This window comes from Erinaceus europaeus, chromosome 20 (assembly GCF_950295315.1).
Source record: "Erinaceus europaeus chromosome 20, mEriEur2.1, whole genome shotgun sequence".
NCBI classification, from domain to species: Eukaryota; Metazoa; Chordata; class Mammalia; order Eulipotyphla; family Erinaceidae; genus Erinaceus; species Erinaceus europaeus.
Window position 1 is genome coordinate 47,585,698 of NC_080181.1, and position 27,594 is coordinate 47,613,291.

The window sequence follows — 27,594 nt, forward strand, 5'->3', positions numbered from 1 at the left end:
GATTTTATACACTTTGACTTTTAAAAGATGTACTTACTGACTTTTAATAAGTTAGAGACCAGAGCACTGCAGAACTTTGGCTTTATGGTGGTGCTGGGAATTGAACCTTCAACCTCCAAGGTGCCAGCATGAAAGTCTGATGTGTGCATTACCACTGTGCAATTGCACAACCCTAAAATGACACAGATTGGCCACCTCCTGGTGTCTCTTCCTCCCAAGTGTTCCTGGAACTGCAAAGCCTGAGCTCAACATCTAGAGTTCTCCTTTCTGCTTTGATAACAACAGAAGCTGTCAAAGTCAGAGTCCCCAAATTACTGGACTTGCCAACAGCTTCCTCCTTTGACAGATCTGAATCAGAAGGGTCATGGAGTGTCCAGAAACCTCTGCTTGCAGCACATATCCCAGGGGATTTTGTCATCAGGCAAGTTCAAGGAAGAGTTCCTATCTCTGCTGGCCTAGTAGAAGTCGAACTTCTTTACTTCTTAACCTTTATACTTAGAATGTTCCTCAGTGCTCTCAAAAGTGGCAGGTGGGTTAGCGATATAACACCAGACTTAATGCAACAGACATTCATGCCTGAGACACCAGAGATCCCAGGTTCAATCCTCAGCACCATCACATGCCAGCGAGGAACATTTCTCTGGTGAACAAAAAAGGAAACATCAGGGGACTTACGGACGTTTACAGAATCACGCCTAGTGATCTTCAAAAATCTAGATACATTAGAACAAAGAAAAGAAAGAGAAGGCTCAGGCGTTGGTGCACCTGGGTAAGCAGTCACATTATAGTGCCAAGGCACTGGTCTTGAACCACCTGTGAGGGGAAAGCTTCATGAGTACTGAAGCAGCGCTTCAGGTGTCTCTCTGTCTCTCTCCTTCTCTATCTCCCTCCCCTCTCAATTTCTCTGTCTCTATTAATAAATAAATAAATAAATCTCTCTGTCTCTATTAATAAGTAAATAAATAAATAAATTTCTCTGTCTCTATTAATAAATAAATAAATATTAAAGAAGAATGAAAAGGAAAATATAAGGTGAAACTTGGCCTGGTTGTGACATCTTGCACCCAAGCAAAGGACTCTGACAAAGGAGAGAGAGGGATGGGATGAAGGGACACTGGGGTCCTGTTGTGTCTTCTAGTCACCAATCAAGGGGAGGGGGGGTGAGAGGTTGTGTCTATGTGTTAAAAAAAACTACACTGTAACCCTCAATATTAACCCTTATTTAACCCTCAATAATGTTTTAAACGAAAAGCAAAGGGATGTATAAAGTTAAACCCAATAAAAGCGAGAGGGTGAAACTGTAGAAATAAGAACAGAAGGGGAAACACAAAGCAGAACTTGGCCTAGATTTGGTGCGTTGCACCAAGGAAAGGACTCAGGGTGGGGAGCAGCTTTCAAGTCCTGGTGCACAATGGTGAAAGAGGACCCAGGTGTGGGGGTGGGGTAGGACATTTTGCGGAAAACTGAGAAATTTTACACATGTACCCAAAACTGAATTAATTAACTTTTGACTATAAACCATCAGTCCCCCCAATATCTTTTTTTAACTGTTAAAAAAAAAGGTGTTGATTCATGAAAGCAATTGGATATAAAATGTGTTTTTCTTCTCCCAAAATCTAGATACATTATGAAAGCACGGGATAGATTTAGTTTTCTTTGCAGCAGTGCTTTGACCTTTAAGGCGACCTTTGTGTTATTTTTCCTTCTTCTGTGCCACACACTGATAGAATATCGCCTTCTGATAGTGTCTGACCTTCAAGGCTGAGCACCCAACTCCTTTGGAGAAACAGTTCTCCTCTAAGCCCTGTTTCCCATGACTTTTCTCCTGCAAGGTGGATGTTTCTGTAGGTACTTGGTAGAAAGTGGACCACCAGGATCTTAGGTGGTAACTGAACTAGACCTCCAAGAACTACTATGAGAGAGGAAAAGAGAGTTTATTTTGCGATTATTGGGTAGGGTTGTACTCCAGGGAGGGAACAGAAGAATGATCTAGATATTAAAATACCCTGGAACCAAATTTAGCTGGTGACATCACTGAAATGAAGAAAACACATGCCACTTTCCAGGATTCATCTGACAGTTACTGAGTATATTTTTAAAAATATTTTTTAATATTTATTTATTTAGTTTCCCTTTGGTTGCCCTTGTTTTTTTTATTATTATTGTTGTAGTTATTGTTGAAATTGATGTTGTTGTTGTTGGATAGGACAGACAGAAATGGAGAGAGGAGGGGAAGGTAGAGGGGAGAGAAAGACACCTGCAGACCTGCTTCACCACCTGTGAAGCGACCCCCCTACAGGTGGAGAGCCGGGAGTTGGAACCGGGATCCTTACGCCGGTCCTTGCGCTGGTCCTTGTGCTTCAGGCCACCTGTGTTTAACCCACTGTGCTACCGCCTGACTCCCACCCTTGTTGTTTTTTATTGTTGTTGTAGTTGTTATTGATGTCGTCGTTGTTAGATAGGACAGAGAGAAATGGAGAGAGGAGGGGAAGACGGAGAGGGGGAGAGAAAGACGCCTGCAGACCTGCTTCACCAACCTGTGAAGTGACTCCCCTGCCGTTGGGGAGCCAAGGGCTCGAACCAGGATCCTTTGGCCAGCCCTTGAGCTTCATGCCACCTGTGCTTAACCCGCTGTGCTACCGCCCGACTCCCACTGAGTATCTGTTATGTTCCTTTATGTTAGGGGACTTATACCTTGTGGGTGAACCTCATTATCTTTTTCAGAGTTTCAAAACTCTGGGTCAACTCTCAGATAGAAAGAGAGAGTGAGAGATAGATTAGTTAGGTAGATAGGCAGATAGATAGATAGATAGATAGATAGATAGATAGATAGATAGATAAAGAGAGATACCTGCAACACTACCTCATCATTCCTGAATCCTGCAGGTGGGGATTGTCAGGGCTTGAACCCTGGTCCTTGTGCTCGGGCAACATGTGTGCTCACTGGGTGCAACACCACACAGCTTCTATCTCTAGTGCTTTGTCTGGCCCGGATTCCTCCTGGAGGCTTGTCTCTGAGGACTTGTCTTGAAGGTCAGTTATCATGGCTGAGAATGGCTGTGCCAAACCACTGAGTGCTCCTGCTCAGCAGCAAACACACTTGGCAGGACCCAAAGGAACAGGCTGAGGTGCCCTGCTTCACACGCTGTTCAGGTAGTTCACGGGCAGATGATGGACGCAGGAGGACAGGCCAGGAAGGAGGTCAACGGTGAAAGCAGTTGGGTCAGCCACCCCATAAGGAAGACCATTGGGACTCCCAACTTTTGGGAATCTCTTTCTCCCTCTCTCTCTCTCTCCCTCTCTCTCTCTCTCCCTCTCTCTCTCTCCCTCCCTCTCTCTCTCCCTCCCTCCCTCCCTCCCTCCCTCCCTCCCTCCCTCCCTCCAGGGTTATGTTGGGGCTCCCTCCCTCCAGGGTTATGTTGGGGCTTGGTGCTGGCACTATGGAATCATTGCTTCTGGCAGCCATTTTTCCACTTTATTAGATAAGACAGCAAAAAATTGAGAGGAGATGTGGAGGTAGAGAGGGAGATAGAAAAATAGACACCTGAAGACCTCCTTCACCACTTGTGAAATGTCTTCTCTGCAGGTGAGGAGCCAGGGGGCTCCAACCTGGATCCTTGCACTGGTCCTTGAACTTACTACAGTGTGAGCTTAACTCGGTGCACCATCTTCCAGCCCATAACACTACCCCCTCCCCCCCACCCCCCGCCAGGTCTCTTTTTGTGCATCAGGGACAAAACATTCCTGCCTGAGCATGGAGCACCTCAAAAGCAGACTTGAGCAGCTCCCCCAAAGTCAAGAAGGTTGGAAGTAGTTTCCAGAATGGCATTCCCTGTCTCGACACTCATTTGGCTGTTTTGCCCATAGACTTGAAATCTCACATTGCACATTGTGCTGTAAAAGCCCAAACTGGAGGCTTTTAAATGCATTCTGGTGCCTGGGAGAGAGAAATAATATCCGCAGTGACAAAAATCATCAGATTTTTATGATGTGTAAGTCAGTGCCATCTATTTCAGAGTTTTGCTTTAGAGGATATCATTTAGGAAAATGGGCCAGCTCCTCGCTGGCTGGGAAGGTGCTATTGTCAGCCCGCATTACCGGGAAAGTACACTATGTCATAAAATTGGAAGAAGCTGCGATGCAGCCCTATTTTGATTTTATTTATAAAAAAACAAATTAATAGCCAATGAATAAAACTTTCAAGCTATTATCTAAGTAATAATACTAAACAAAACAACAAATAAAACAGTTGCGTTCAAACAGCTGCTTCGGATAAAGCCTGTGATATTTCATTCATTGTCAAACTTGGCATTTGGGCGGCATAAAGACCAAAGTAAATATTTATCGACTCCTGGGAGAAGGCTGAAAATTCCTCTTTTAAAAGTAGAATAAGCAAATAAACCATGATTTATAAAAACCCCGGCAAGCTAAATCAGCTAATGGGTCTATTCAAAAAAGTCTTATCATGTAAACTGTGAACTGACAATTATAATTGAAAATTACCCGTTTCTCTCTGAGTTTACTATACATATAGTTAACCACCTGCTTGACGGTTATACAGAGCCATTTAAACGTGCAAATGGATATACAATGTTTGAAGGCTTTTGAACCAAACACATTAATTGCCCGTCTGTGTTAATGGAAACAGGCAGAACGATGCCCATCTCTCTCTGTCATAAATATAAAAATTCCCTGGGCTCTCTTAGAGGCAATTGAGTTTCTCATCCTATACCAAGTAGCACATAGGCAAAGCGGACAGACAGAAGTTCTAGCAGATAGACCTGATGACAAATAGTGAATTCATAAGACACTTGTGTCTAAGCAGGGCAATGGAGTCTTTGCAAAAGAGCCTGGGTCACAGGAGATAGGAGGTGAGCCTGAAGCTGATGGACAAAGCAAGCTGTGGTCACATGAGTTTCCAACAAGTGACCGTGCACTTCCTTTAGTGGCCTGGGGTCTCCGCGCCAGGCAGTGACTTGGGATCTCAAGAGCTCCATGTTCATGGAAAGCTAATCACAACCTGCTGTGTTCCCTGATCAGGCATGCACTCTACTATCTGAGTGGCCTCGTGCCCCCTGACTCCAATGCCCAGCCTATCATTCAAAGCCATCCCTGGGTTCCCTCTGAGAGATGACAGGTCCCTCATGCAGTCAGTCATGCTCCAGCATGCCCTGATTTCCCGGGACTCTGTCCCTGGTGCTGTGGATGGAGGTCCCCAACTTGAGGACAAGACCTGGAACCCACTGATGGATGAGCAGTTTGCAGGGCGGTGGTGGGGACAATCCTACTAAGGTAAGAGAGTGTTGGGGGGAACCCCCCCTTTTCTTTGAGAGAGACCTTTATATTGTCAAAGAGAGTTGAGATGGCAAACAGACTGTGTCCTTACTTTGCTGACCGCCTGGCCTCAAGAACTTGCCCATCTGATACTTACAGTCAGGGAAATGTGAAGATAGCTGTTCTACTGTAATCTCCCCAATCACTGGGTGGGCCCAGAAGCTGGGTTTTGTTTAGGACTTAGGGGAGGTTCAAGCAAAATAAGGTATGAAAGGATATGTGTACATGAGGCTTCTAGGAGGTATGGGGAGGTCAGAAGGCGAGCTTTTATGAGTGGTGGAGCAGTGTTGCAGTGTCTTGCCTCTCTCCTCTCTGTGTCCTTCTATCTTTGTCTTTCACCTACTATCAAAAAGGGGGAAAATGAATACCAGGAGCAGTGGAGTTGTACAGTGCTGAGTCTTAGCATAAATCTGGTGGAAAAAAATAAAACCAAAATAAGGAAAGAATATCAAGAGAAAGAAAGTGACCTAGAGTCATTGGGAAATAAATATTCTGAGTTTTTTAAATGCAAGAGAGAGAGAGAGATTGAGGAAAGGAGGTAGAGAGGGTGAGGAGAGAGTGAGATAAAAGGAAACAAAGGCCTTCCAGTGCAGCAGTGAGGACTCAGGACATGTGTAAGTGACCTGTGACCCGGAACCTCATGCAGTCTGGGGCCTCCTCAGCAGAATAGGGAATGTGAGGCCCCTGGAATGGGCTGAGGTGGAGAGTAGACAAGCTGGAGGACTGGCTGCCATCTCCCAGTACAAATCCTAATGGCAGGACCACCCAGGCCCTATGGGTGTCTTGTCTTTTTGGGAAGATACTCTGCATCAGGGAGGTTGGGTGACACCAGGTAAATTTTAGGTGCTGGAGGTTCTGAAGCCAGTGATTGGCTCTTCAAGGCCTGTGATCACTGTGGGGGCTTAGGGAGTAGGTTTTCCCCCTGATGAGAGGGATAAGGGTAGGCTGCCTCAGTGTGCTGGTTTTCATGGGAATGAAGGGATTCTGGGAAGTGGGGAAAGTTCTGGGAAAACAGGACATTTTGGTTGTCCACTTAGAAAAGGAGAGATACCCCCCCCACCCTGGTGGGACATTGAGACAGACCCTAGGTAGATAACAGGAGAGGCTCCAGCTTTGGAGTTATTTAATTCTATGGTATAAACTTCACAAAACTCAGGAAAAAAAAAACCCTCTGAATCAATTTCCTCCTGGGGAACTTACGACTTGTGGAGTTCTTATGCTTACTGAGGGCACTCACTTCTGATTTATTTATTTCAGTGATTTCTCACACCTTCTTCTCCCTAGGGGACCATGGTGCAGGAGTTGAGGATTTGGGTCTTAGCTATAGAGATTAATTCCAGGGTAGAGATCTCTCGAAGCTTGTGCCCTGCCCTGAGTATGGGCCAAACTGCCAGTTAATGGCAACAGTAGGTGCACAGGTCATACCAGACTTGAGATAAGGAAATGGTGGCCAGCCCTGCACTCGTGCCTGGGAACCTGCTGAGAGACTATTTATCTTGGCACCTGTCCTATTATGCTGAATGGTCAAAGACCTGGTGTGGACAGTCAAGCTTGACTAGAGAAGGAACAAAGTTCACCTGTTGCCTGTTTCCCAACAACTCAGCCCTTCCTGGCGTTAAAGGAACTGCACAGTGTCAAGGAAATGCTTCAGAAGCCTCCATCTTTCCGGGGTACTGTTGTGAGACTAAGCCAGAATTGTGGTTCTCTGATAAGGCTGCATCTAAAACTCCTGACTCTGAAGGAACAGAGGTGCAGATACCCGAGACAAGAGCTTCATGAACCACCAAGGATATACAGAGAATGACTGGTCTAGGATGCCCACCCCTAACTCCCAGAAAAATGGGTTAATCAGTAGATAAGAAAGAAAAACAGAACAAAACAAAGTAGAAAGCTGAATGACCTTGTTGGTTGCCTCAACATGTAGAAGACTAGATGAGAAGACATGCTGTCTGACTCACTCTACTGTGCAAAAGTTTTCAGAACATTTATGTAACTTCTGCGCACAGACACACAATGTGTAACATCTTGTTAGCAATATTCAGACTAGTTCTCTTAAAGGAAGGAATGTGAGAACTATTTCTGGGTTGTGGTCTTGCCTGGGCATTCTTTAATAAATTCACCCAACATTAGGGTTGTTTTTCTTTCTTTTGCTTTGTGATCAGAAAAGTTGGAGACTATCAGAAATCTCCTAGTAAATATCAATCCTATTTTTTCCCCACCATCTTTAGCTCTGGGAGGTCAGTGCCTGCACAACACCACCATTTCTTGTGACCATGTTCTTTTTTTTTTGTGATAAAAAGTGAGGGAGATAGAGAAGAAGACACCTGTAGCACTGCCACTGCTCCACTACTCGTGAAGCTTCCTCCTTGCAGGAGAGGCCTTGGGTTTGAACCTGGGGTCCTCATACATGGTAAAGTGTCTGCTCTGTGGAGTATGCCACCCCCTGGCCTCATCAATACTATTTGAAACACCTTCATACTGCAGTGAGAGTTGTTTTCAAGAAAGATCTGTTCATTTGTATATTACAAGAGCAAGAACGAAAGAGGACGAGAGAGGAGCTGAACACTGCTCAGCTCTGGTATAAGGTGGTGCCAGGGATGGACCCCCCCATTCTGAGATGTAAGTTGCTGCTCTCCCAGGCTGATTTATCACCCCAATCTGAGAATTCTTGTTGTTGTATTTCTGGAGGAATAATTCTGTAGGTGGCTATTCAAGAGTACAAATGCAGTGCAGTTACATTTATTAAAAACAAAGCAAGCCACATGATGGCTTCCCACCTAAGGGAGTAGCTGTTAGTGTTTGTGACCATTTGTTTTTGAGATAAGTTATCTTTTGGCATCTTTTCCTTTCTTTTTAAAAATGTATTTTATTTATTATTGGATAGAGAGGAAATTGAGAGGATAAAGGGAGATAGAGTGGGAGAGAGACAGAGAGACACCTGCAGCACTGCTTCACCACTTGTGAATATTTCCCCCTGCAGGTGGGGACCAGGGCCTTCAACCTGGATCCATGTGCACTGTAATGTGTGCACTTAACTGGGTGCACTAGCACCTGGCCCCTTGATATTTTTTCTTTTTCTTTTTTTGCTATTGTTCTTCCAGATAAGATAGAAGTAGGTATTTGCTGTTAACAGTTTCCCCTGGCACTTTTGCATTTATTGAAAAAAAGGGACCAGGTGTTGAATTAAGAATAGAACAACAAAAGTAAAACTTTGTTTTTAAATTCTTCCCCTCAGAAATGGGCACCCTGTGAGGTCACCAGGAATCTCTGACTTTATCCTCTCCCAAGGAAGGTGAAGGGGATTAACAAGGTAGTTCCTGCTGGAGATCCCAGAAGTCTCAAATTCAGTCCCAAGCACTTAAAAAGCCAAACCCCAGTGGTGCATGTGTGCCTGCCTGTGTTTGCAAGATAAATAAATACAATTTTCTAAATATAAGGAAAATAAAGGAAACTGGACACATCTGTGCTTTACAATCATATTTTTTCTATTGCATATGCATACATTCTTTGTTCCATGTATTTTCATTTAGGCGGGAGAGACCATTTTAAGGAAGTACTTTGGCTCCTAGCTGGCTCCCCCATGTCAGCTCAGAAAGATAGCTGACCTATAACTGCACTTTCAAACAGTGGCTCTGCAGCATGCTTCCCTCTGTGTCCTCATAGTCATGCTTAGTTATGCTGTTGACTCCTGTGGTGCAAGATGTGGTTGGGCTTTCAACTTCCTGGGCTGCAGTGGTCCAGGGGTCTGGGCAAGATACAGAATGGTTTTGTTGACAGTCTGGTCTTTAGACCCATTTCCTGTCCACTAGTGAATCAACCCCTGAAAATACGGGACCTCCTCTGTGTTCTTCTCCTTGTTCTGGGTGGGGGTGGGGGGGAGATCAGTGAGGTGACCTGCTGTCTGTGGAGTCTCCAGTGCATAAGCAATGCGAAGGCCATGGTTGGGGAGCTGCCTTGCCTGTGGGGGTGGGGTGGAGAATCTCTAATCATGAAGCAGAGTGTCTGGGCTGGTGAAATAGCTCACTTGGAAGGTGCACTGCTTTGTCGTGCTTGGGACCTAAGTTTGAGCCCAGCTCCTACCACATTAAAGGAAGTAGGGTGCTGTAGTCTCTGTGGTCTCTCTCTGTCTCTCTCTCTCTCTGCCTTTCTGGGTCTATCTAAAAAACCAACCAACCCAAAACTGTGTGTATTTTTATGTAAGCTAATTTATGTAAGCTAATTGATGACACATCAGCTTTTACGCATCACTTGAGTCAGCCAGCCCAGACTCTGCATGTTCCTGCTACAGCTGATCCAAACAAGCTCTCACATGTTGAATACTCGTCACACATATACTGGATGGATTCTAAGAATGGCATCTCAGATTAAAAAGCAACAACACAACCAGGAACCTGCTACTGTCATGGCACAGTTAGTCTGCCCATGCAGAGAACATCACAAACTCCACATAGAATGAATATTGCTACTGTGGTTTTGTTTTGGAGCACTTTGCCTTCTAGTCATTCCGTAGAGCTGGAACTGGGGGCAGGATGGAGAGAAGAGGCTGGTACAGTACTGTAGCGTTGAAAGAAAAAGAGAAATTCCTGGTATCCACTGCCCTCAGTTTACTCCTGTAGTTTTTTTAATATTTCTGCAAAATGACTTTAACTGTCTAGGGAAAAACAACCTGGGGGAAAATAGATTCTCATCCAGGAATCTGCGGTGGTATTAATCCATTACCTGTTTTTTTTTTTTTTTTTAAGTGTGTGTGTGTGTGTGTGTGTTTGCCACCAGGGTTATTGCTGGGACCCAGTACCAGCACTATGAAGCCACTAATCCTGGCAGCCATCCCCCCCTAATTTTTATTGAATAGGACAGAGAGAAATTGAGGGGGGTAGAGAAGAGGGGAAAGAGAAAGATAAGACACCTGCAGACCTGCTGCATCACTCATGAAGCTTACCCCTGCAGGTGGAGAGAGGGGGCTTGAACCTGGGTCCTTGCACTTGGTAATATGGGCACTTAAGTAGATCCATCACAGCCCAGCCCTTTCCATTGCCTGTTTTACCTTTGTTTTCTCACTGTAGAAATTGGTACTGTCACTTTTTATCCACCTTCGTTCTGTTCAAACTTCATTTCACTGCACTGCTTCCGTCAGTGACAGATTCCTGTGTTGTTATAGGGAAAAGCTCCTGAGGTTCGTAATGTCACAAGTGCTACAAAATATGGCTCCTTCTGTATGGAAAATTGTAGTGGTCTTAACAAGTCAAAGCATGTTTTATAATACTGTTTCTTTAAGACTCAAGTATGCATTTTGCAGCTTAGCTACTCTTACTTCCTGGGCGAGCTTTTAATTTGAAATAATAAAAAGGGGAACTGGAAAGAAGGGAATTAAAGAAGAGAGAAAAAAATAACAAAATTACACACAGCAAATACATTTTCTATCCTGTGTAACTTTTCATTAAAACTTCTGCAATTCAAAACCTGGCAGGATACGTAACCCAAGATAATTTCTCCTTGTGCTATAAGTTCATCATGAATGTTTCTTGCTCTTTTTTAATTTTTTAAAAATATTTATTCTCTTTTGTTGCCCTTGTTTTTTTATTGTTGTAGTTATTATTGTTATTGATGTCATCATTGTTGGATAGGACAGAGAGAAATAGAGAGAGGAGGGGAAGACAGAGAGGGAGAGAGAAAGACAGACACTTGCAGACCTGCTTCACTGCCTGTGAAGCGACTCTGCTGCAGGTGGGGAGCCAGGGGCTCGAACCAGCATCCTTAGACTGGTCCTTGCGCTTTGTGCCACGTGTGCTTAACCCACTGCACTGCCACCTGAATCCCTGTTTCTTGCTCTTTTATGATACTGTTACTTGCTCTTAAAGGCAGAATACTTCATAAAAGCAGCCCTCTAAGTTTGTGGAAATTTGCCTTTTAAATCTTCTACTTAGGAAGCCATTCTCAAATTCCAAACCCAAAATACTTGCAAAGGTATCATGTGCTACACATTTTCTTTGCAAATTGCAAAATGGAATTCTAAGTCATGCGCAATCTCTTTCTTCCAAAATGTCTCAAACATAAAGGAACAAACAGGTAATGGACAGAAATGATTTGCATGGATCATAAGGATCTTGCACTGAGTGAAAAAGTCATTTGCTAAAGGTACATAGGAATGGTTCTTTTAATTTTAATTTTATTTATTTTATTTTATTTTTTTAATTTATTTAATTTATTTATTCCCTTTTGTTGCCCTTGTTGTTTTATTGTTGTAGTTATTATTGTTGTTGTCGTTGTTGGATAGGACAGAGAGAAATGGAGAGAGGGAGGGGAAGACAGAGAGGAGGAGAGAAAGATAGACACCTGCAGACCTGCTTCACCGCCTGTGAAGTGACTCCCCTGCAGGTGGGGAGCCGGGGTTCGAACCGGGATCATTATGCCGGTCCTTGTGCTTTGCGCCACCTGCACTTAACCCGCTGTGCTACAGCCCGACTCCCAGGAATGGTTCTATGTAGCAGTCTCCAAGCGAGCAAATTAGAGAGACAGATCAGTCAGTGGCTAGGGAAGGGGAGAGGGCATCAGCCAAGGGGCAGGCTGAGGTTAGTTCCTTTGTAGTGATAAGTCAGTTCTGTATCTTGATTGCGGTGAGTCACAGGCGGTGTGGCACTGTGATCATACAGTGGTTAGTACTTTGCGTTGTGATTGTGGTGGTGATAGGAACCTAGACATGGACTAAAATGTCAGAGAATTATGTACAAAAACAAAACTCAAGAACACTGTGTGCATTCAAACACAGGCGAAATCCAAGTCAAGTTTGAGCTCTGCTTAACTATCTGCATTGTGTCAAGGCAAGTTTCCTAATGTTTATAATGCACTGTAGTTTCGTAAGATGTGATGGGATGTTATTAGGGTCATGGGAGCACAGCTTTGCTGTGCACTATCATTGCAACTTCAGGAGTCTGTGATTACTTCAAAACATAAATTGAAAAACAAGTGCCTCTGATGAAGAAAGGCTTCCAACTACTAATTAAACACAGCAAGGAAGCAATTTACACACACACTGGTGATCTTTCAGGTGGCAAGGCTTCTAGTTATAAGTACTCAAGGCTCTTGGTAAAACCAGTGTTTAGTATCCAAGTCTGCAATTTCAAGCAGTTAATGTTTCTGTAACTTCAGTTAATGTTGTAGGTTTGGGAAGTTCAAGAGGGATCAGGGATCTTACAGAGAATGTATGTCAAACCTTCATGTTACTTCTCTGGGCTTTTGTTTCCTCATTTGTAATGGGCTTTTCCTGCATTCCTTATAGTGTTCTACATCTACATTTTTGTAACCCAAGACTTCACAATATAAACTGCAGAAATGCTGGGGGCAGTCTTTGCTTACAGTCTCATTTATTGTAGGAGAAAAAGCTCCAGTTTCTGTTAATCACAAATAACCTATGGCTATTTACTTTTTCTTTAAAAAAAAAAAATCTCATGTATTAGAAACTCTTGAGAGAGTAAGTTACCACTCAGCTAAGTAACAATGATCATCTTCTAGGACAGAGGTTCTGGGCAGTTTTCTTGGGAGAAGATAGCATTTCATAGACCTTACAGAAAGCATGCTATTTCTGTGTATAGTTTCAAGTACTGGCTGATGAAAGGAGGTTAGTTAGTACAGTGTTCTCTGCTATGTGAGTCCACCAGAACTAATACAGGGGAGATTCAGGCCAAATGCAGAAATTTAGTTTGTAAAAGTGGCTGTCAGCTTTTGAGAACCAATAGAATTAATGCTCACTTCATAATTAATACCATTAGGCTTACTTAAGTACCTCAACTGCCCTTCCTCATTGAAAGTAAAAAAAAAAAAAAAAGGATAACCTTGGGGAGACTAAGACCCCTATAAAAGGAGGTTCAGAACCCCCAGGGCAGTGCCTGGATTAAAGATACACAAGAGGAATTTCACCTACATTTTGTCCTATGGTATTGATTTTCCTTAGGTCTATAATTTTAGTTACAGTCTTAGCAAAGAAAGAGAAAAAAAAAGTATCAAGTCACAACATCGATGTAATCATTTTATTAACAAAAGGAACCCATAGGGCTCAAACAAGAGTACAAAATACAATTTTTTTTCCTGTGGGCTAAACTGTTATGTTTTAAATAATAAAAATAAAAAAGCTTTCATAATTAACTTATCAAAAACATAACCCCTGCCTATTGAGTGTCTTAATGTGCAAAGCAAAAAACAAGAAGAGTAAAGTTGTATACATGGAAAGATTTTGTGTGCTCTGTAGAAGATGTACATATTCATCTTCAAAAAAATTTTTTTTGCATCAGAAAAGAAAAATTCTAAGGCCACAGTTTTCTTTGCAAACTACACAAGAGGGAGAATAAACAGGCAAATAACAGCAGCTTAAGTTTTATCTTCATTCTCAAGGATTTTCTGTTTCAGTGTAGAATTTTCTACATTCATAAAAGGATTTCTCGATTATGAAAATATATGCAGCTTCAACCTACAGCTTAAAGTCGGCTATGACAACATGATCAATAAGGCAAATCCACCATTTTAGCTCTTCTCTCAAGTGCTACAAAACCAGATTTGCTTCAGTGTCGTGGGCACACTTCACGATTTCTATAACAAAGCAATTCGAGTAGTAGATTCCTTTAAGCTGCTGCTTTTTAAAATAATTAAACCTTCTCTTCCTCTGTTGTTTTCTTTCTTTCCCCTTGTTTTGGAATCAGAGAGATGGACAACGTCTTAACAAGGCATAGAAAGTACAATAAGATATCATGACACAGTTGAAGATGATCTTTTTAAAACTAAAATAAAAAAAAACCCTGGATATTTAAATGTATGGACGGACACACACACACACACACACACACACACACACACACACACACACCAGAGGAAATGATAAGCTACCAAATACCAGAGCAGGGAATAAAGCTTTGTGACAATTTCAGTATCACAGTTATTGGCATCACAATGTTGTACTGTGGTTTAAACAGTGGCTCACAGTGCAGGGATGCTTGGGTGCTTCTGTGATCACCCAGAAGAGAGGTATGTCCAGAGGGGGTGAAAAGCATACGTTTCCCTTGTGCCTGTAGAAAAATTTCCTGATCTAATGGCCAACTAATTTTCAGATACAAAATCTAACCTCAGAAGAACTTCTCTATTTCTAACTGAATATATTGGTTGGGAGAAGAATGGTATCATTCTGCCGAATGCAGTGCAGCATTCTGCATGGAGAGCACCAGGGTTTCTTGGTGAAACCCTTTTGGCATGGAGAAAAATCAAGAGGACTCAGTGACTCCAAAGTCTCTACAGTGGGAAACTGACAGCCTCCTTTGCCCTTATGTATCCAGAAAGACTCTCAGCTCACACAACCAACCAACTCAAGGGAAAAAATAAAAGTGACTTTGTGGCTATGACTCGGAGGAGGGTGAGTGGCAGTAAAAAAAAAAAAAAAAAACTGCTCAGCTTTTAGCAGCCACACAGTTCTGTGGGTCTGAATGTCCTGAGGTTAAACAATACAAATATTGCACCAAGAAACAATAAACAGAAATCACAGTTTAAAGACAATCACTTAAAAATTGGAAGAACAATGTCCAAAACCGTGACTGCCATCAGCAGACCCACATCTTCTGACAGGAACTAGGTTTCTCTCTCTGTCTCTTTCCTTTCTCTTTTTAAATGGTATTCCTACCCTCTTTTGAATTTTCATTGTGAAATACCCTTTGGTACACATGCATTACTTCTGTCTCATGCTAGCCTTATAGTTTTCTTTTTTCTCTTGGTTCAAATTCAGATTTGATCATCAGTGGTAGGAAACTGCTACGCAAATCAGCAGAAATTCCAGCGCAGACTGATCAGGCCTTGGGTTTTAAAGTGTATCTTATAAGCTCACTAGATGCAGGCTAAGAACATAAATACTTTCCCTCCTCTTGTAGTTTTCCAGGCATCCTGAAGATGCAAACCTTCCCCCCACCCTTTTCTCTTTCTAATGTGCTTTTAAGGTAACTTAAGACAGGAGGAAAGCCAAATGTGAATCATCTTACAGTACTTAAAGGGAGTAAGAAGTACAGCCCTCAGTAAAATGTGTTTTCCTACTGAAACTTCTGTCTTCATTAAGCAGACCAGCCTTTCAAGGCACTCTTTCCTGGTTTTATAATACTGTTGAGACAGGTTACACACTACCACCAAAAGAGTTCAAGTTGCAGTACTTGATTCAGACCTCAGAAGACCGTCATCTCAAGAAAGGAGAAAGGTGCTCTTCTAAGGACTTCAACTCTAAGGAATATGGTGAAAAATCATGAAGACTCAAGAATCTGTACAGGTCTTGCTTTTTTTTTTTTCTTTCTTCCTTCCTTCCTTCTTTCCTTCTTTCCTTCCTTCCTTCCTTCCTTCCTTCCTTCCTTCCTTCCTTCCTTCCTACCTTCCTTCCTTCCTTCCTTCCTACCTTCCTATTCGAGCTGGCCTTCCTACTCACGCACAACCTTGTTTGGCTTCCTCCTCTGAAATCAACTCTCCTCCCACTAAATACACATTGGCTGGAAGCTCAGGCTACTTGGTTCCACTTTCTGAAGCTTTTCTCAGCATACACCATGATTGTGTCTCCACAAACTCCTTTCACTCAGGTCAGTTCAGGCACCACTTACTCATTACCACCAGGACTTCCTTCGCATTCTGTGACGTTTCCCGTCTCCTTCCCATCTCTTAAAGGGGACAGGGGGTATACATGACCACATTATGAAGCTGTGCAACCATTCTTTTGGCCCACTGGAAAGTTAGAGCACTGTTTAATTTCTCATGCCTTCAGTCTTGCTGTTCAGCTGTTCATTTCTGTCCCAAATGTAACCTTCCTTCCTTCCTTGTTCCTCCCAAAAAGCAAGAGGGGAAGAAAGAACATTCTAGCTCGATGAAGAACACAGTGATTTCTGATATGCTCAGAGAATGAAGGAAACAGGCTGGGTCTCTTCCACGTCACTAGGATGTGGATCAACCTGCAGGAAAGAACAGATGGAGGTGACTGATGTACATGCTAGTAAATGATCCCTGGACCTACTGCTAATTATAGGATGGTTTTAAGTCACACAGCTTAGAACCTCTTAGTTAGATTCCCCTGAAGGCCAGTTAAATTCTCCATATCCTACGATCCCTCAAAACACAAGGACCTATCCATGCATGCTGTGGTCATGAAGGAAATACTGTGAAGTGTGGCTTATCACCACCCTGAAACATTTCTATAGCCACCCCTTACTAATCAGCAGCCAGCAAGAGACATGGGATTATTTATAGATGATGCAATGAAAGGCTAATCCTTGTTTGCTTTGTTTACCTCTGAGTAAAGAGGTGGTGGCTGGAAGCGGAATTCCTGTATGCAGGCAAACATAGGGCAGCATGCTTCTTCCTCACCGCTGATGGGCTCGGGGTAAGGAGGGATGTGTCTAGAGAACTCTTCCTCTGATACCACGTCTGCATAATTTGGTGGCGCTGCAACATACATGGAGTCAGATCTAAGAAATCCATGTAACAGTCAACTCCAGCTCTTCCATTTCATCTGTACTCTCACAGAAACAAGACATTAAGCTAAATCTGAAGATAAAACCATGTATTTTCCCTTCTGATGAGCACAGCTTTTGTGTCTACTACCACAGAACACACTTAATAGACTGCTTTTATCAAACCACTACTAACACTGGTTATAGTTCAGGTTTTGGAGATGTATATAGAATGATCTAGGTACAAGAAAATGTTATTGAAACATAACCATAGAAAACACATGACACTCTACACTTTGATTCTATTCTTCATTGTTTGACTCTTACAAACAGGACATCAGGACATACAGATTCTGGGTTGTGGTGTACTTGGTTGAGAACATGTGTTACAGCGCACAAGGACCCAGGTTCAAGCCCCCAGTCCCCACCTGCAGGGGGAAGCTTCATGAGTGATGAAGCAGGGCTGCAAGTGTCTCTGTCTCTCTCCCTGTCTTCCCCTTCCCTCTCTATTTCTGACTGGCTCTATCCAATAATAAAGATAATAAAATAATAATAACAAAAGGAGATGCAGATTTTTATTCCGGGGACTGCCACAGATAACCTTGAGTCCTGGATAAGCTACATTCCCAAAGAGCCCTGTCAGGATGAGCAGAGCACAGCTCAGCTCTGGCTATGGGGCTGCTGGGATTGCAACTGGCACCTCTTACATGCACGTTCTTTGTGCTACTGCTGTGCTGTCTCCCCAGCTTAGGGACAAAGTATCATGAAACTTAGTTATCAGAAAAGTAAGGACAGTTGAACTGGGGGTAGTCAGTGATCTGAGAGTTTGCTATCTCATGCGACTTGTTCTTAGGCATTTTATTTGTAAGACAGGGTCATAAGACATTTACCTTCAGGCTGTTCTGGCAGAGTGAGAGCCAACCAGCTCATGTCCATAATGAACTGGCTGGCAGTGCTGGAGTTTCTGCTACCAAAACCACTGTAGGGAATTGTGCCAATCACTAAGGGCAGCTCCAGCATCAATTTTTTAGCACCAGGAATGTGAATGTACACCTAATAGGCCGAGAGAGAGAGAGAGAGAGAGAGAGAGAGGCACAGGTCTAAGTCTCAAAGAAGACAGCTCAATTCACTTATTTTTCATAGAAAAAAATGTCTTTGTTATCTGCCACAGCCCACCGATACAAATACAAATTGTCCTGGACATGTAAGATGGAGAAGCAATCAAATGCAGGCCGTGAAAAATATAGATGTGCTTTAAAAAATATGCTTTGTAACAAGCACCATGGCTTTAACACATTTCACCATTGTTTAAGTGATCATGACTTAGAGAAAATATACATTCAATATAATGAGTGCCTCTTAATGCACCCAGATTTCCTCTATTATTCACATTGCTCAAGGGACACTTTTTAAATAAAAACAAAAGCCAGTTCTTATATAATCCCAAAATTTGTTGCGATGTTGCCTTTAAGTGACATTTTCCTAGGAAGCAAATGTACATGTTCAGGGGAACATGGTGCCGGCTATTGCTCCGTCCCACAATTGTTCTTTTGCAAAGAGCTCTGCTTACAGCTAAGGAATAATCCACTCTGATGATGCAGCAGTCCAAGATGGAAGGCGTGACGGGGGGGATCTTGAGGGTCTTCCCATTCCATGTGTCGGTGCTCCCGGACGCAATGTGGTTTCCTCGGACGTTGGCCACCATGTGCCTGACCGTCTTCGTCTTCCCGCTAGCCAGATAGGTCTGGGTTTGGAAAATTGCAGCTTTGGGGACAACCAGGCGAGAGGAACAGTTCTCTATTTCTGCATAGATGGGAATTGCTTCTCCTAAAAAGAACACACACACACACACAAACAAAAACAAAACAAAAACAAAGACAAAAAAACGAACAAACAAACAAAAAGAAAACCCTCTGAGTGAACAAATTGAGAAGTGCTGGTAGAAAACTTACACCTGTGTCAGAAGAATAGAAATTTCATCGCAGGCTGTCTGTCCTGTATCACCCCCTTTTTTGATGTGGCAATATTAGACTTGTAGTTCTCAAGACATGGAAATGGCCAGTATCTCTAAAAATGACAACCTGACATATTGTAAATGATTCAGTACTATACTACCTGGAGTACAAAGATGCTTAACAGACCCACTGACTTCCCTACAAGAATAAAACCTGCAGGGCAAGAGAGCAAAACTTTCATGCTGGTGGAGCTGATAACATGCAGGCACAAAGTGGAACAAGGAAGAGAACATGGAATTTTTATATTCAGAATGATTCACTCACCCTAGTGCCATTTCAGGCCACAGGCACTTCCACCAAACCAGAACCCAGGGATGGGGAGAGGGCAAGTCCACTGTGTGGAGCTGGCCTTTCACAAATAGTAATGCTCCTGTTAATCAGGTCTTCAGACTGTCAGTGTGCTACCTACTAGCCTTCTGCACTTGTACCCAGTGTAGAATCAGGCTGCCTGACAGTATCTTCATACTAACATCTCTTCCAAGAAACACTGCTTTAGACTTTCTCTTGCAGCATTAACATCCTGGCGCTGTCCCACTCTTTGTCTTTGCGACTGAAGAAACAGGACTGAAGTCAGACTTTCCTGGAATCTTATCCACTTTAAATACTTATGTTATTCCAGCACACTTTAGTATTTGCTTTTTTTTTTTATAGTTTAGTGCTTCAAAAATGACCAAACATGCTATTTGAAATCACTTGTAATTAGCTAATGAAAAGAATGCATTTCCACTTGAAGTGGCAAACATTTTGCTTACCATTACAGTAGCCCTTTCTCTCGATTTTGGCACTCAGCGAGACTGGACCAGAAGAGAAAAACCAACAGCCAACCATTTTCTCTTGAGTTTTCAATACAGGCGTCTTGAAAAGTTCAAGCAATAAAATGATTTTAATCAGGTCAGACTTGGTGAGGCAGAGAACTTAAAATAGCATCTTTCAGCAGTTACAAGAAAACATCTAACATTAAAAAATCTCAGCTTTTCTTATCCTCATAAGATGTACAAGGCAAAATACTTGCTAAAACACAAAGCATTAAAAATCATTACCTTTTTCAGGAAAACTAAAGTGACATTTCAGATTCAAATGAGACTAACACCCACAATCTATTTTACGCTGGAGACACTACATTTCTGGGAGAAGGCATATTATCCTTTAAAAAACTTACAAACTAAAATCCTGCTATTATTATTATTATTACCAGAGCACTGTTAACCTCTGGCTTATGGTGGTGCTGGGGATTGCACTTGGGACTTTAGAGTCTCAGGCATGAGTATCATTATAAAACCATTATGCTATCTACCCCCACCCCACAAAGTATAATAGTACCTTCTAGCATGACAAAACTGTTTTTAAGATCTTATCTAAAATTAGGATAAAAGGATAAATGGTGTAGAAATCAATAATTAGAATTTTGTTTGCCATTTAAAATACAGAATAAGCAAACTTTTTACTTCCCATACATCAGTATACAGTTTTAGGCTGAGATTTCAAGGGTCTTTAACTTATGGTGGTTGGGGGGTAGTACAATGGCAGCACAACAACATCTCCAGAAAAATGGACCTGCAAGGTTACTGAACATGCTACTCCATTCTTTTCAGTGTGGAGAGAAGTGGTAGAAGAGTTACAGCCTTGGGCTTCTGCATTCACAAACCAGAATCCCATTTAAAATGCAAAGCTGCATTTTTTCCCTCTCCGTTTTTAGAGAGAATAGTAAAGCGTAAGAACAGTATCTTTTTGACAAAAAGTAGAAGCTCTTCAAATTAATTTCCACAACAGCTAAGTTCCCAATTTCCAGCAGTTTTTAAAAATGTGTTTAGCCTCGCTAGTGCTCAAAAAAAAAATGTTTTGAATAAGTGATAAGTGACAGCCAGAAGCCAGGTCCTTTGGGTGGTTTGGGTGAGGTTTTGGTCACAGAGGTCACGCCACCAGGTCATACTGTCACAGTCTAAGGTGAACACCAGAGTCTATTCTATTACATTTTTCCTGAAAACTGAGTCAAAAGGCCATCAATATAGCTGACTGAGGAAGGTGTTTGCTTTGCCGTGTGTGAGACCCAGTTTCAAGGCTGACTCCATCATGCTCAGAAAAGATCTGGTGCTGAGATGTCTTTCCCTCTCTTGCTCTGTCTCTGGCTCTATTTGAAAGTTAGTCTGGAAAAGAGAAAACCCAGTGATGACACACACTCACCCACCAAACTTTTAACTCCCCTCTCCCCCCCGTATCTTTAAAAACATTGGCTGAGGGAGGAAAAAAAGCAATCTCTGATATTAAAATATATCTTTGTAACACTGGTATCATGATGGAAAGTTTAAATTGTCTCCGTTTTTTCTGTGAAATAGAAGAATTATTCATTCATATTTAAATGAAGAACCATTAGGTCCTAGTGGCTATCATGAGAGTAAAAGCTATAATTTTACATTATTTTGATAATATGGGTTTAGATAAAAGAATCGAGCTCATTAGCTCCCATCTTGCCTATTCTGTTGTTACTTAGAGCCTAATCTTTCGTATCCGTCTACAGGATCTCTGGTGATGATTAGAAGCTCAATGCTTTAATGTGGCCAAATCTGTCATAAGGAAATGATAAGTGAGGGGGGTGCTGAGGCAGCTGCACGCACTTACTTAATGTTAGAAAATGACACGCACGATGGAAGGATACGTAGCATAATGGCCGGGGCTTCAATAACAGGCTGAGCATGATTAATACTCTCCCGTAATTACTGCTCCTCACCCTACTATTATTGAGGGGTTGAGAATACCAGAGCCCTGCGGATGGGCCTGTGCTGGGGAGGGGAACTGCTTTCTCTGTGTGTATTATTATTATTATGCCTTATTAATGCATTTTGAGTCCATATAACTTTTTGGCAAAGGGAGCCCTAAACAGCAGGAGGGGACATAATCGATAGTATGGACACACCCACTTCGTAATTTGCCCAACCTAGAATCACATGTTTTCTAGTGAATGCTTGTGGGCTGGGTTGCAAGAGGACCTCAGAAAGTGACAGGACAAATGACTATGAAGACTGTTAAGTGCTGATACTGCACTGGAGAGGAATGAGGAAGAGAGGGAAGGAGGAAGAAGAGCAGAGTGGGACGGGGAGCTTACTAGTAATGCTGGGGTGTTGAGGTTGATGTGGCTGATCACCTGGAGTTCCCGCTTCACGCTCTGGTCGGGCACCCTGGGACGTTCCAGGACAGCTCTCACACAATACCGGATGCTGCCATACTTCCCCGTGAAGGATGTCACCAGAGGCCTGGAGGGGATGGACTAGAGTCATGCACAAGACTACTTTTTTGGTTAAACAAACCCAGGAAAGACCCTTAGGATGATGGTTTGGTGGGAAGGGAATAGAGGGAGAGGGAGAGGGAGAGGGAGAGGGAGAGGGAGAGGGAGAGGGAGAGGGAGAGGGAGAATGGCAGGTAGGCAGGCGAGAAGGAAGGAACCTGATCCCAGTAAGTCTGCTCTAGTTTTACTTACTCAGATGGAAGTTGAAAGCTAAATGGAAATTCATGTTTCCCCGACTCTAATAAGAGGACGCCTTCACCTAGAAAAGAAGAGAATGGTGGAGGGTAGATAGCATAATGGTTATGCAAACAGACTCTCATGCCTGAGGCTCTAAAGTATCAGGTTCAAGCCCCCACACCACCATAAACCAGAACTGAAGAGTACTCTGGTTTAAAAAAAAAAGAACACTGCTTATGAGTGAGGGTTAGTAGGAGATCAGGAATTTTTCACAACCTAATTCAGGTTGGTTATTAAAGAGGTCTCTCTGGATGAGACACCCAGTGTGCTCCAACAAGTTTACAGACCGAGATTATTAAGTTTTTTAAGGAATTCAAACCAGAATCAGTTTTTCTTGAGTTTAATTGGTTTCTCAGACCATATGTGTGGTATCTTATCTTCAAGTGGAACAATTATTCAATTACCATAAAGTGTGAGAGTCCAGAGATTCCCCCCACGTCTAAATGCACACATGTGTGCCCAAGTATATACACAGACACAGCATTATTTACTACACTTAGACAAACACAAGTGGGCCTACAGTATACTATTGAGATACCAAAGTGGAGTGGAACCTACATCTTATTTGGCATAAAATGGATCTACTTAATTTTGGTAGACCGCAAAAGCAAACTTCAGATCACATATTCTGGGAGACAGCTGAAAAGGGAATTGAACTATTTACTTGATTTGTTATTAACATTGAAGATAATGCAAAACACTCAAATCAACAGTACAAGTCATTAAGCAAGAAACATGGACACTCTAGTGGTATTCAGTCTTAGTAATATACCAGGGAAATCATTCATTTCCTTCCTTTTCCATCTCTGCCCCAAAACACAAGGTCTGAATTCTGTGGTATGTAAAAGTCATCTAGGTTCCATGTAGCACTGGTGTCTCCTGTTATGGGCTCCAGCATCTTGGTGGTTAACTGGGGATGCAGAGCAAGCTTTGCGCTAACCGTGACCATGACTGCTACCTTTCGTTCTGGGCCAGGAGGCAGATTATTGGGCAGAGAGTTCTATTCCTGACTGTGAGAAGGCCAGAGGCAGGATGTGGACAGACCCTCAAGGCAAGAGGCACTGCTGGGGCACTGGTGAACACACTCTGCATGCCTCCCACAGATCCAAAGTCCAGTGCCTGGCTGCAGTGTCAAGCAGGGTGCCTGTCCACAGAGACCAGGAAGCTTTGCTCTGACTTTATGCTCACAAGAACTTCCAATTTAGAACTGGCTGTCCTCACCAATGGTGAAGTGATAAAGACAACAAAAAGGGCTGCATAGACTGAGCAGTTTCTCTGAGATTGGCCTGCACTTGACAGGAAAATGAAGGTTTCTGCTGTTGTATGTGATCATAGTATTAAAAAAATTAAAGGCTGGAAATCACGAGCCAAATGGATACTTTAACATTTTTTATTTACTTATTTATTGGATAGAGGCAGGAATTGAGAGGGGAGGGGGAAGTAGAAAGGGAGGATTAAGAGACACATGCAGCACTGATCATGAAGCTTTTCCACTGTGGCTGGAGCCTGGGAGCTTGAATCCAGATCTGTGAGCACTGTAAAAGGTGCACTCTACCAGGTGCACTGCCACCCAATCGCTTTTTTTTTTTTCTTACTTAAATAGTAGAGTTATAAGACTGTGAGACCTTATACAAGTCAGGTACTGTTTCAGCCCCATGACCTTTTAGGAGACAAGCACACGTTGTTGGCCCATTATGTCTTTTGAACTCATCCTCAATCCCGAGTGTGTGAAAGATTAGGGGAAGATTTCTTTATCACTTAAGTCCATTCAATAGGAATGTTACACAGAGGGGTGATATGGTGCAAACGTGTCTAAGACAGAGGGTGTGATGTGAAAATGTGAGAAAGTAGAAGACAGAGGTGAAGAGAGTCCTGGGCTGGGGCCGTGTCCAGAGTAGCAGTGATCCAGCATGGAAAGGACCAGAAAGCCCCTCCAATTCACAGCTCTCAAAATATAGGGTCAGGCTCACCACGAGGCTCCAGAGAAAGCTGGGGTTTCTAGAGTTACAGAATCCTCAGGGAATCTAGAATTACAGTCCTGACTTAGAATCATTCATTTACTGAGTATGATAATTAAGAGTTCTTCAGATGTTCAAAAATGTGGTTTTCAGTTAAGCTTGAGATTTGCAGTGCTTGATGTTAGATGCCGTAGGCAGAAAGGTGAGGAACTTTCCAAACAGACCTAGGGAAGGTATGGGCACCTGTACACAGGTAGTCAGAGTATGATCAGAGCATGTTGGGCCCCTGGTCCCTTCAGAACAATGCCCACTGTGGATGTGAGGGTTGCCATGGAGATAAGCACAATGCAGTTCAGAGAACAGAACCACATGAGGAAGGGCAAGGTACAGCGATGTGTGTGGAGTACAGAGAACTGTCAAGGATATTAAAGATGGTCAGGAGCCAGATGAAGTTTATTCTTCATACAGGAAAGAAATCAAGGTGCAGAAGCTGCAACACTTAGAATGAGGCGTTTGATCGTCTAGAAACATAAACGGGGAAAACATAAGGAAATGGGACTGATGTCTTGGAATCGAATCTGTTTTCTTCTGGATCTGTTTATGCACACACACATGTAGCGCTGAGGATTCCTGAGCCACAGCAGCACTAGTGGTCTTACATCTAAAGCTCAGCATTCATGTTTACGACGTGGCACTAGCAGACCTTTAGAGGCCGAGACGGGCACAGGAAGGAAGAGGGGCTGGCATGAGGCTGAGTTGCCAGTGGGCGACCGAGAACAAAACCAACTCACTGGTCTGTTTTGTCTACCACCAGAACTCTCAGTAAAAGCATGGAGGAAGCCAAGCACAGAGACAGCAAGTAGTTGCCTCCCACTGACAGTGGCACAGAATTTTCAAGGGGTCATACTTTCTGCAATGCTGGATTTCTAAAAGCTCCTCAGGTGGCTCTAACTCAGGTTTGAAATAAAATAATCCTGATCAGCTACAACTATAAATAGCCATTAACTTCTTTAAGTGATAGATACCTGGGGGAGAAGGGAGATTGTTTTTTTTTCCCTATGCAATCGATTGATTAAGACTATAAATCTTAAGTATTTGCTGTAGATTCAAATTGTTTAGGTTTAGACAATCTATCAGCATAAAATCAACAGAAAACAAAAAACAAGCTCTTATATATCAAAAAGTGGTTACCCTAGATTTCATCAGAGCAACTTTTATTGCCTACCTTCAAGCTCCAGCTGCTATTAATCTTACATTTATTGATGCAGTAGTTAAGGGCACAGAGATACAGAGTTCAAAGTCCTCAGCCAAAACTAAAAAGCCAATGAACAATTTACTTTTCTCCTCCTAGGTCCAGTCAGTCATCTTGAAATATCAGCTCTCTTGTTACTATGGGGGGGATGATGGAAAGCTGGGGAGGGGTCCAGATTATGCTTTTCTGGCTATAATTTCTGGATCACTGGAGCCTCACATACTGTGGGCAGTCTACCTACCTCCTTATAGCAGGACAAGGCTAAACTTTACAGCCTACTGATGTCTGTGGAAGCCACTGCAAAGTTCAGACAAGTACATATTTTTTTTCAAGGAGCAAGAGTCTACAGCATTAACATTATACACAAAGTCAAAGCTGATGTAAAACGGTCAAAGAGTTTCCACCAAGTGGAGGAGGACTGAGGCTCACGTTGTCTAGTATTCACATGATTTATGGAATCAATCTTTGCACTTAACATCAATGGAGCACCATGCTGTGGGTTCACACTGGGACCTTTCTGGAAGGCCTAAACTGTTAGGTGGGCTTCATAAGAGTGACAAGACCCTCTTCCCGTGCCCAGATTTCACTGTTTCCAAAGAACTTTGGGAAATGGAGTAGGGAGGTGGGAGTAGGTAAAAATGGGAGGGGGGGGGCGGCAAAGAGGAAAAGAACTCCAAGGACACAAAAATAAGCCAAGACCAAGGACAAAGGATCTAAGGCAGGGGCACACTTCCCCTCCAGAAGAGGGGAAGCCAAGGTTGGAGGTCAACTCCAAGGCTAGTTGCCTTCACCCCTTTCACCACTTCTCTCTTCCCAAGAATTTTGCTAATTCATCCTCAGCCAAGAACTTCTGTCCAGACCCAGGAGTCAGAGAAGAAGAATGAAAAGGAGGAGGATGAGAAGGAGGCGGAGGAGGAAAAGGAAAAGGAGAAGGGAAACCCACAAGACACTGTGCACTGCAGCAAGCAACCGCACGTGGGCCCTGGTCCCACCCTCCTCCATGCCTCAGGCCAGAAGACACAGGACTTCCAGGCCCAGGATTCCAGATTGCTATCTTGTCCATCAGTGGTTCCCATGGCAACCGCTCAGCCCAGCCCCTGCTGTCTTAGAAGGTCCTGGGATGAGGGAGCCCTGCCTGGGGTTGGGTGCTAGGTAGAGCTTTGAAACCCCGGGTACTGTGAGCTGGGTGGGTACAGGTGGGGGTGCAGAGAAGCTGATGCCAGACCATCCAAATGGTGATGAGAAAGAGAAGGAGGGAGGTCCCCCATCTCTGGAAGCCAGGCCCTCCAGGCAGGTGGGCATCAGGGGCCTCCCACCTGGCAGGTGGGCACTGCTCCTGCCCCCTCCCTGGGCGCCCCCAGGCCCTGCGCGGCTGGCTCACCTGCCGGGGGCTCCCGCAGGCTCAGGCGCACGTTCAGGTACTCCACCTCCGCGGCGGGGGCCGGGGTGGCACTGCCAGGGCCCCAGGCGGCTGTGGCACGGCCCAGGGCCTCCAGGCGCAGCGCGCTCAGGGCCAGCGGGGCGGCCGCCTCCAGCAGCACGTGGCCGGCCACCGTCTCGCCGCTCGAGTAGCAGCTCTTGCGCTCGTCCTCGAACACCAGCCCCAAGCTCTTGACGTGGCCCTCGGTCCCCGCGGCTGCAGGAGCCCCTGCCTCGCCGCCCATCCCGCTGGACAACGCGGCCGAGCCAGGGAGGACCGGGGCGGGGCCGATCCGGGGTCTAGAGCACTGCGGCGCCACTGTCAAGGGCGCCCGCCACACGCCAAGGGCCGCCACGGCCTCCGTGCCGTGCCCCGTGGAACCCCGGCCAGCCGTGGGGACTGTTGCTTTAACAAACCCAGCTGAGACCTAGAAAGGGGCCGGGACGGCCCGCCCCCGCCGCGCGCCTATTGGGCTGCTGTGAACCCATCTGCTCGTTGATTGGCTGTAAAGGGCTACTGTCTCATTTCATTGGCGCCCCCTAGCTAGGGCTGGCGCAGGAAGGCACTGCGTGATCAGGGGGCAGGGGCCAATCACGGGGAGCGGGTGTGCACGTGCACATGTCGTTTATTGGCTGGGACTAGACA

General features: G+C 43.9%; 1 protein-coding gene and 1 long non-coding RNA gene across 3 annotated transcripts in view; one reads left to right on the plus strand and one right to left on the minus strand.

Annotated features, from left to right (window-relative positions):
- Positions 1-27,594, plus strand: part of LOC132534925 (uncharacterized) — a 150,038-nt gene that overhangs the window by 81,654 nt on the left and 40,790 nt on the right. The gene's annotated exons all lie outside the window — the stretch shown is intronic.
- Positions 13,345-27,364, minus strand: ARRDC4 (arrestin domain containing 4). 2 transcript variants are annotated; one of them, XR_009546592.1, is made up of 9 exons: positions 26,911-27,364; positions 22,275-22,341; positions 21,903-22,050; positions 19,555-19,657; positions 18,358-18,614; positions 17,678-17,840; positions 16,625-16,779; positions 15,722-16,289; positions 13,345-15,649 (listed from the first exon to the last, which is right to left on the minus strand). XR_009546592.1 is itself a non-coding variant. In XM_007518558.3 (8 exons), the coding sequence occupies exons 1-8, from the start codon at positions 27,191-27,193 to the stop codon at positions 16,233-16,235; spliced, it is 1,233 nt and encodes a 410-aa protein (XP_007518620.2). In that variant the 5' UTR covers positions 27,194-27,364; the 3' UTR covers positions 15,707-16,232. The 2 variants fall into 2 exon arrangements, 1 of the variants encoding a protein (XP_007518620.2); XM_007518558.3 differs by lacking the exon at positions 13,345-15,649 and having other exon boundaries at positions 15,707-16,289.